This window comes from Etheostoma spectabile, chromosome 17 (genome assembly GCF_008692095.1).
Source record: "Etheostoma spectabile isolate EspeVRDwgs_2016 chromosome 17, UIUC_Espe_1.0, whole genome shotgun sequence".
NCBI lineage: Eukaryota > Metazoa > Chordata > Actinopteri > Perciformes > Percidae > Etheostoma > Etheostoma spectabile.
The window spans coordinates 9857902-9868045 of NC_045749.1; the positions used below are offsets into that span (position 1 = coordinate 9857902).

The following is a 10144-nucleotide window of genomic DNA, read 5'->3' on the forward strand; positions in this document are numbered from 1 at the left end:
ACAATGGAATAAAGGTATCTTTAAGGAATCTGTAAATGTGTTACAACAGCGGTAAGTGTTGCCAGACCACCAGCAGAGTTTTTTTATTTATTTAATAAAACAATAGCGAGTAGCTAATTCAAAGTATCAAGCATAAAAACGTTAACTAGCTAGCCAAGCTAACGTAACGTGCTACAGGGGGTTGGTAAGGTTATAATAATTTCATAAATAATCATTATATAGAAAAGCTAGCTAACCCCACTTGCATAGCTATTGTTACTCTAACGTCGCACCTTAAAATGCACTACAAGTCATATGTTTTAAAAGGATGATTTACCTTTTTAGGAGTCGAAAATGTCTTCTGTGTAACGTCACTGCATTTCTACGCTTGAGAAAGGAAATCTGTCAATGCAAATGAAAATACCCACACGAGGCGCCAAGTGCTGACCAGTAGAGGTAACTTGCACTACACACTCATCTGAATCCACAGATCAAATGGCATTAAGTATGGCAGTAGTAGTAACAGAGACGGTTTAAAATAGAGTATCTTTGTTAGTAACGTTACTTCATAGTTGTAATTTGGTCACAGGCTATTGTGTCAAAGCAGGTCCACTCTTCCACCCACTCCTATGCTTGGGATATCTATTTAATACCTGTACGAAACTGAAACACTAAACACGTTTCACTAAACTCTCTCTAAAGTGAAACTATACCCATAAAATTGATGATAATAACAGCATAATATTTCAGCAAGAGCACAAACAAATTCATGCCAAAAATATCTCTTGGTCAGATTGCCTTGTATTCATTTTGTGGAGTTTTAGGAATCTAGCAACACAATTCATTTGGGCTTGTAATCTTTTATTTACAAACATACAGTATAGTATCTTAAAATTGTATTTCATCTGTGAAAATGTTGAAAATCATTTGAAACAGTTGCTTCCACCTTTTTTTTTATTGCAAGTAATAACCTCAGCTATTGATTCCACTTCCACTTTCATTTCAAATAATCATATTTTGTGACTTATGATTCCACAACAGAGGCCCTACCAAAAAGAGGTAAAACACACAATAGTTGACACCCTCACTGTAGATGACTAGGGAGAAAAGGAAAAGCGGAGAGACCGTAGAGACATCCCAGTTGATAATGTGGTACAACTTTCTTTTTCTGTTTTTAGGTGTGTTTTCACTGACAGCATACTGAGGGATGAATTGTTGTCCACAACAGCTAGCTGGTGACCACAGTACAAGGTACAATCATAGAACGCTTTATACTATCAGGAGTTGGTGTTTACTTTGTTTATGTGTATGTAGCTAACATCATCCAGAAGCATGTGGTGGGGAGGGGGTTGTGCAGAAGCTTGTGTGAGAGGGGAATAGTAGGCCAGACTGGAATTGGATACGATCGATAGCACAGACAGGACAAGCTGGCTAAAACCGAATTATGGTCTCAGGAGCAGGAGATTTGCCAAAGCTTAATTTGGTATCAGCGAGAATTCACTGCAGAGCATAGAAAGCATTGCTGTGGAAGGGGCTTGGAGTTTCACAGAAGTATTTTGACTTTTAGTAGTGATGAGCAAGAAGAATCAATGTTTTCAAACTCATTAGTGAATTTTAAGTTATTGTGGCAGATTGCTAAGGTCATTGTCACTCAATACAACGAGTAAGACCCATATTTTGGGACTGTTCATAACCTTTTCACCCCATTACCCCCCCCCCCCCCCCCCTTCTTCTCTCGCTCTCTCTTACGCACAGTCACACACATGCACACTTATACCTAAAGGCACTTGTTGAAAAAAAGTCATTGTTTTTAATATGCTCAAAATGATTAGATAGTTCCTGTTGCATCTTGAAGCAAAGAAAAGGTAAATATGATTAAATGAAAGCATGAATGAGTAAAGAGTAAATTGACTGTGCCAAAGAATGAACTGCCATTTGTTGATACATTTGATATATTTAGTACATTCCACATCATCCCGCGCTTTGGCTCTCTTATCTCCCAGTGGGGGTCTTCATTCCCCCGGGGTCTTCTTGAGCCCCTTCCAGACGAGCATGTTTGGCTTGTTTTGATGACCTATGAAAATATAAGAACCTACTAGCTGACTTTTAATTCTAAATACTAATAACAATAGTCCCTTTCTCAAGGCCTAGAGTTTAAAAATGGCCTCTTGTGAGTATTATCTTATTAGGCAGAAAAAAGGCAATCTCCTGGCAAGTCATTCAGAAAATACTAGGGCTGCACAATTAATCTAATTTTAATCACGATCACGATTTTGGCTTCCCACGATCAAATTTGCGTGATCGAGTGATATTTTAAATGCGTCATCATTCTGTTCATAAAAGGCTTTGGGCTGTTTTGCAAAGCCAATCTACCGCTCCGTAAACCACTGTCCAACCACTGACCAAGTGCCAATCAGAGTTGTTCTCTGCACCGCACAGCTTAGTTTTTAGATTTAGACAGTCACAGAGGATAGAGTAACGAGAGGAAACTTCGTCAACGGAAAGCAGTTGGTCAAACGTCGGTCACAAGGTTTACGGTTTACCAGTAAATGCAACATTTGGTCCCGTCTGTGTTGTTCTTCAGACCATAGCAGTGACCAGTGCAAGTTTGTGTCTGTTAACTTACAGGGCTCTAGAGTGCGACTAACATTTCTCCCAAGTCGCAACGTTGCACCTAATGTCCTTGCATCCACTGCCTCTCCACAAACGAAGCAATGTTGTTTATATCGATCTGGTTTAATTTGCGTTACATTACCCATTTTTTCTGTAAAGTGGTGCCTGTGTTTGGATCTCTCCTCTTACTCTCCGCACAACCCCACCCCCATTCATCCACACACGGCTCCCCAGCAACATGGAGAGACACAGCGGCTACAGCGCCAATCCACGCTTCTGACATTTGTCCACAGTTTTATTTGTTACTAACACAGCTGTATACTGTTAAGCATGAGAGGCAAACCTGTACTTGTACCAGTGTTTCTGCTGGTAACTCTGCTATTGTGTCGGCCACGGCAAAAAACACAGAAGAAGTTTTTTAATGCAACTAACTTGAGTTCATAGAATAATAGCGTCTGAGACTGAGCCTGCTGGACCTGGGCAAGAGATGTGACCCATGGCCAGAATATCATAGTTCATAAAAATGCAGCACAGTGACGATACAGACATTTCATATACACGACATGTGTAACTCTGCTGAACCTCTATTTGACCCATGCTGGACCCATTCATAATGAGTCAGCCGTCACTCTGTGAGTAGCGTAAGTCCATCACACTCCCCCTCTCTCCCTAGCTCTTTTAATCAGTTATTGTTGAAAACAAGTGAAGGAGCTGTGGGGTAGGCAGACTCAAACATTGTAGGTTTCCAAAGGTGATTATTGTATTTACAGTGGTCTGTGGTACACGGATAATTAAACAATCAAAAAAAAATTAAGGAAAATAACACATTAAACTAGTAGCAACGCTAACAAAAGGCACGCATTCCTAGCAGCACACCCTCACTTCTATTTACCCCTGGGAGCACAAATCCCACTGTTTAAATAGGATGTTCAATTCACACCTAACTGCTTCAGCCCATCCCAGTCTGTTGCAGGTTGATCTACTCCATAACATTATGCCTAGAAATCTCTTAACATATGATACGTAGTTACCAGTTCACCCCTCTCCCACTGACTACAAAACAGGTCAGGGTTAGTCACACATTTTTATATAATAACCAAAATAAACATTCCTATAAAGAAAGAAAACGCTCTACTTGCTTTTGCCCGGTGAGCTCATCCATGACCACCCTATTCCTACAAAAGGCCAGGCCCTCCCCAAACAAGTGTCCTGCAGGGTGGAACTGAACAAACAATTCTAAGTATTAACACAGGAAAACCATTAAACCATGTTTAAACCTGCAATTTAATAAAATGGAACTAAAACTAACGTGTGACTGTTTGTCTAATTGCTGTGGCTAATGACCTGTATGGGACAAGTGGTGAGCAAACCCATTTTGTCACAGGAGCTTTCTAAGAGATACTTTTTTTTTTTTTTTTTATACTGATTTTTCAAACATTTTTCTTCTGCATCACATTGACAGCTATAATGTAATTAAACACATTCAAAAACAAGCGGTTAAAATACGACTTTTTATTGAGTAAAATTTCAATGGCAGATGCACTGGTGAGCAGAGGGAGTAGAGCATGAGGCACATTAAACCAGATATTCCGGCTGCTTACATCCTTCACAATGTTATTTGATTATCCCACATCCTTATCAATTCAAGAGGGAGGAAGTAGTATATGCCCCAGCGTGCATGATGCATTGTGCTCAATTCATAAGTAATGACCCAACATTCAATTAAAACACCCTATTCATCACTAGATATTTTTTTAAACTTGTTACTGTCCTGAGGCCTCTGTCTGACTGCACAATCTCTGTCTGACATGCAGTCTTTTCTATTTGGTCTTTAATTGTCTTTACGTTCACCAGCCTCTTTAAGATACATGACTAGCCTTAAAAAGTACTTCTTGAGCTGTAGGCGGGAGACATAAGAAGGAAATGGAGAGGAGTGACTGGGGAGCTGTGTAGAAGTTGTGGGAACGCCTGCCAGAAGCAGCTCATAAAGCATAAATCGTGATGTTCTGAAGTGGTAGAGGTGGAAATAAATCATTCTCTTCAGAAAGCAAAAGTGCACAGCACACACGCTGAGAATAGCAATAGCAACAATCACAGTTTGTAACCAACTATAGTTGATGGTAATAATTGAAGCATAGAGGATTGATAACAAAATTTCACTGAAACGTTTCAAATTTAAAACCTTTTAGTAACACGTGATTAATTCAATAGGTCACTGATGTTTTTTGTGGTTTATATTTTATATATATATATAACAAGTTAATCACAAGATATTGCTGAGTCAACTCATGATGACGTTTTATGATTTCCACTGTTTCATTATTATTTTTGGGCAAGTAAGTTTATGGGTATTTGGGTATTACATTTAATCTCTATTATTTGGAGAGTATGTATTTTAAAAATGTAATGTATGTATCCTGCTGCTAAAGCATAGCAACACACTCTATTATAGTTATCATTTTAATTAAAGGATGCATTCATATTGCAACGACTGCACTTTAATCTTTAAAGACACATTGATGTGTCATGGATCAGGGCCAGGTAATAATATTTTAAATGTTACATAATGTTGATTGCTCAATACTAGTAATATAAACAGCTACTTCTGTTAAAACACTAACTAGACTATAATATATATAATTTTTTTTTTCTTTTGCACTCTTCTGCTGTTATGGCAGGGCTTAAGCCTGACTAGTTATAACATATTGAAACCAACTGTCACAACATTGCAGAAATATACTTATCTTTGATAAATTCTCATTGTCACAAAGCCTCAAGTACCAATGTTTTTTTTTATTTCTCGTGTCAGATTGTTCGTGGGAACTCTGTCAGCATTATAGTTGGTCTATAGTTCACCATTTGTGGTAAGTAAAACATGTTGTATTTTAAGATTCAGAGACATGGTTGAACCCAAACAAGTGTACCACAGGAATCTCAAAACACCATAGTCCCAGAGAGCCAGACATGGGAATCACTCTGTTATTCACTGTTGTATGAGAGGTAGTTGGTGGAAAATAAGTGGATGCAATTATGGATGGTGCATTTACTTTATTTCAGGTTCACAGACTCTAAGAGTTTGTTAAAGAAAAGTTATAGTGCTTTTAACAATGTGCTAAAAGGAGAACAGACGGGGAAGTACTGATATCAGACCAAGGAGTACACCACATTGATAAGCTTGTGTGGCTATTAAGTTCACACAGCAGCACTCATATTTCTATCCCTGCGTGGTTTTTGTTTGACTCCAGGGGACGATTTAATGATATCCTGATATGAAGGACTATAATTCATGATAAACTCCATTCACTATTGTTGGGCCACCCATTCCTCCTAGGCATAATTTTCTTTTCACATAATTGGCATGTTCTCACGTTTCTTATGAATGAAGGCAAACGGTGGTGGTATGGGGAGAAATATTTTGGGGTAAAATTTGCTTTCATGTCCTTTTTGCCATTGTTTGTACAATGATTAAAGAGGTTTTGTTTTTTTGTAAAACTGTAGCATTTACAATTTTTTCAACTGTCTTCTTTCATGATGATGATCAATTACAAGGACAGAGGCATACTTCCCAAATAATGGGCATCATTTTAACATTTGTATCTCTTGCAGAATAATGGCTGTCATGACAACATGATTTAGTTATCAGTCATAATGAAATTATTGACCATGTTTGACATTTCAGTGGATTACAGTATTTGAAGCATATTGCACAACAGACACAAGTAAAACATTTCTTGCATGACCATGGTCTGTCAATTAGAAAAGTTGATGAATGAAGTTTGCATCATGTACTGGGATGTGAGCCCTAGAGATCTGCTTTATTACGATACAAACATTAATATTTTCACTGTCCCAGTTATAATACAACAGGAATCTTTCTATTTTCTGTGTCTAAAGCACGCTGTCAGGCAGTCTTTAAAGCCATGAGAGATGATGTTTTATACTGTAGTTGACTGATTGAAATACTGTTACAAATGAACACATACATATTGAAAATGTATAATTCATGTTGTCACAATTGTACATCATAAACTCTCAGATAGCCACAGTGTAATACTAGCTGTAAAACAAACATTGCACCTTAAAATATGTTTACATGATTTAATATTATATGTACTGTAACATGTACTGATTTGAAATAAACAAAATGTTTAAACACAAAAGCAAGACATGCTACATTTCACATTTTTAAAATATTCAATAAATATTGTTTTAATCTAATATTTACACAGATAAGAGCCTGAATATAGAGTGCAAAAGATGCTGTTTTTGAAATGCATGCATAAAAATCTCATTCATAAACCTCTTCTGTCTCTTTTACAAAGGATCTTTTTAAAAGACCTCCTGAAGTCATTGTTGAATATAGTGTATATAACAGGGTTTAGTGAGCTATTGCAGTAACCAAACCAGAAAAACATTTTGAACAATGTCTCTGGGACACAGCAGGTGTCGCACACGGCGGTGAGCGTGTATGTGAAGAAAAAGGGGAACCAGCAGAGAACAAACACTCCCATGACCACAGCCAGAACAAATGTGAAGCGCCTCTCTCTGTACTGCTTTCCTTTCCACTTGCTCGCTCTCACACAGGGCTGCCCCTCTGGCTTTGGAGAGGTTTCCCCAGGCTTCACCTGAGCCACTTTGGTTATTCTCATGCCCCTCTTCTTCTTCAGGGAACATAGGATGGTTTCATTCCCATCAGACGAGGAAGGTTCCTCCTCCACGTCCAGCCCGTTGATCTCTCTATCGTCCCCCTCTTCCATCCCCCCCCCTTCTCGGTCTTTTCTCCCCAGGGCGTCCAAACCACACATTGTGCCTTTTGGATTGCCATATTCTTTCTGCCTTTCACCTGGCAGAGCTCTTGTTCTTTTCTTGGCAATTTGGTAAATTCTAACATACACCATAATCATGATGAGGCAGGGTGCAAAAAAAGAGGCAGTGCTGGAAAATATGATGTACCATTTCTCATCATTAATTTTACATTCAGGGCGGTCTTTTTTACCCTCATCCTTTTTCATTGTGATAAGCGGAGGGAAGGAAATTATGGCCGCCAGTACCCAAACTATAAAGACTGTGCATTTAATCCTTCCCGGTGTCCTTCTCAGGTTGTACTCGATCGCTTGAGAGACGGACCAGTATCTGTCCAAACTGATTGCACACAGGTGAACGATGGATGAGGTGCAGAAGAGCACATCCAAAGCCAGGTAGATTTCACACCACACTTTACCAAAGTACCAGTAACCCATCAGTTCATTTGCTAAAGAGAATGGCATCACCAATGTGGCAACCAAAATGTCTGCACATGCCAGAGAGACTAAAAATGAGTTCTGAGGTGCTCTCAGGGCTCTGCTTGTGATCACAGCGATAACTACCATGAAATTGCCAAACACTGTTAGCAGAATCAGGATACCCACCAGGATTGTTAAAGGCACACAGGTCTGCACAGAATAAGGGTGCCTGCCAGGCAAAGTCTCATTTCCGCTGGTGAAGTTAAGACAACCCATCAGGATGAGCTGTGGTGTCGAAGAGACTGTCTGTCTGAACAGTGCTCTTTTAGGAGGGTTGGAAGCTGTGTTTGCCAGCAGTCTATTAATATCATCCATTCAAGAACACAGCATTAGAGAATTTAGTCTTTTCATTTTGTTCAGTGAAAGATGATGTTGCTTCTTTCCTCTTTGTCAGTGAGAAAATAGACACCAACAGAAAAATTAGGAGAAGTGTTTCTTTAGGTTAAAAGATTAAAAAAAATATCGATATATGTTGAAAAGACTAAAATGAATTTGATTGATTCCCAGTTTCCCACATTAGATGGATTTTAAAATGGATCTATTCTTTAACAAATAATTCTTCATCCACCAACATTTTAGGAGAAAAAACTTGCAATCAAGTCTCTTGGAAGACATTTCATAAAAAAGACTTACATTGTTGATAGGCTCAGGGAGATCTTGTCATCTGTTGTGGCTGAGGTGGAGAGAACGTCTTTTTATATTGGCTTGATCTGCCGCTGAGGATCTGTGATGCTGGCTCCACTTCAGTGAGATCAGGAATGGGCGGGGTTCATCTGCTGTTGGAGCTTTAAAAGCAATTTGGTGTTGCTCCCAGACCCTGAAACCATTGGCTAATTATGACATTAACAATGTTTTTTGATTTATAGAAGTAATATCTGTAGTTTATTAAACTAGAATGGATTAAGAGTGCATTCTATAGTTTTGCAGTTCTACCTTATGAACAACATGTTCAGGTATATCCTGAAAATAGAAGCTTGAAATAATACTTAAATCTGTAGAGAGGATCAGAGCTATTTACTGAAGAGATTAGACACTAGTAGTGCAAGAGTAAGATGAGTACATTTAGAGGAATAAAATATTTACCTAGACAAAATTTGCTTTCCCGATAACAAAGTAGATAAATCAAACAATCAAAGACATTTTGTGTATTTGATACACAAATATAATCATGACATTGTGGCATCTCCTTGCTACACCCTAGTCATCTAGTACAAAGTCTGATATGTGTCCACAGCATGTTATTATCGTAATATGTATTGTTTGATGAGAGAAGCACACCTATTTATCTAGCAGTGATATATGGCAGGGGTTCTCAACCTTTTTTGCTTGTGACCGTGTAATACAAAGCCATTTCTATGTGTGACCATGTCTACTTGTGTGTATAAGTTAAATATGATTTCCCCCTACCCCTCAAACTGTTTTATCTAAATATTTTTTAAGAGGCCTGTATTATTTCAAGAAAATGCTAGAAACGTCTTTGTTCCTCAGTCCAGTAATGTTCTCATGACCCCTTAGATTCATCTTGTGACCCCTTGGGGCTCCCTGGCTCTCAGTTTTGAAAGCCCTTTGGTGGGGGTACTTTATATATTGTGAAATCAGGATTGAGGTCCATGAGTAGCCTTTGACCTAACGTAAAAACGTCATCATAAAATGTTAAGATACAGATCACAGACACATCACTAACCATTAGTCATATGGTATGGCTATAGTTGCAGTACACACAGAAGTGTCTCACACTTGCACTTTATTATAGCTGTATGCCAGTATGGGACATGATCCGCAGACTGAAGATATAAGGCTGCTGGGCATCACTCTTCTTTGTACTTGATCTGATCTTTCTTGTCGCGAGGAAGTTGCGTAACTCAACTCAACAGTGGCAACAGTGGCAACAGTGAAGGGATAACACAATAAAAGGGAGACATTAACACTCAGTCCAAAAAGGAGTACTGTATGTACGTTAAGTAGTAGGGGAACAAAACAGAAAGAGCAAGTAACAATAAGTGGGTTAAGAATGGACACAGCAACCTAAGTGGCACTCACATCACATTAAAGGGACTCCTCCAACAGTTTTTTTTATTTTTTTATTTTATTTATTTTTTTCCTTCTCTTTTCTTCATCATCTCATTGTTGAGTACCAGAAGCTGTAGTAGAGCATGTGAGGAAAAGCTGACATACTGGACGCTGTAGGAGTTAACTAACTCCAGACGATGGCAGTAGTGCAACATTAAGGATGCAAGCTGACGTTAAAACCCAAAGAAGAAGGTCTTCCC

The 10144-nt window shown here is 38.6% G+C and overlaps 2 protein-coding genes across 3 annotated transcripts in view; one reads left to right on the forward strand and one right to left on the reverse strand.

Moving 5' to 3' along the window:
- Positions 1–370: 370 nt before the first annotated feature.
- smndc1 (survival motor neuron domain containing 1) overlaps positions 371–10144 on the forward strand; it is a 15675-nt gene continuing 5901 nt past the window's right edge. The window contains exon 1 of one of the 2 annotated variants that reach the window (XM_032540796.1): positions 371–435. The gene's annotated coding sequence lies outside the window, so the exon portion shown is untranslated. Of the gene's footprint in view, positions 436–10055 lie in introns of those variants that run through there. The other variant, XM_032540795.1, reaches the window with a different exon arrangement.
- On the reverse strand, positions 6512–8647 carry LOC116704980 (alpha-2A adrenergic receptor). The gene has a single exon (XM_032540793.1). It carries the CDS (start codon positions 8187–8189, stop codon positions 6885–6887), a length of 1305 nt encoding a protein of 434 aa, XP_032396684.1. The 5' UTR covers positions 8190–8647; the 3' UTR covers positions 6512–6884.

Bases quoted from the DNA above. Each gene is read 5' to 3' on its own strand.
- LOC116704980 (XM_032540793.1), bottom strand. From the start codon at position 8,189: ATGGATGATATTAATAGACTGCTGGCAAACACAGCTTCCAACCCTCCT.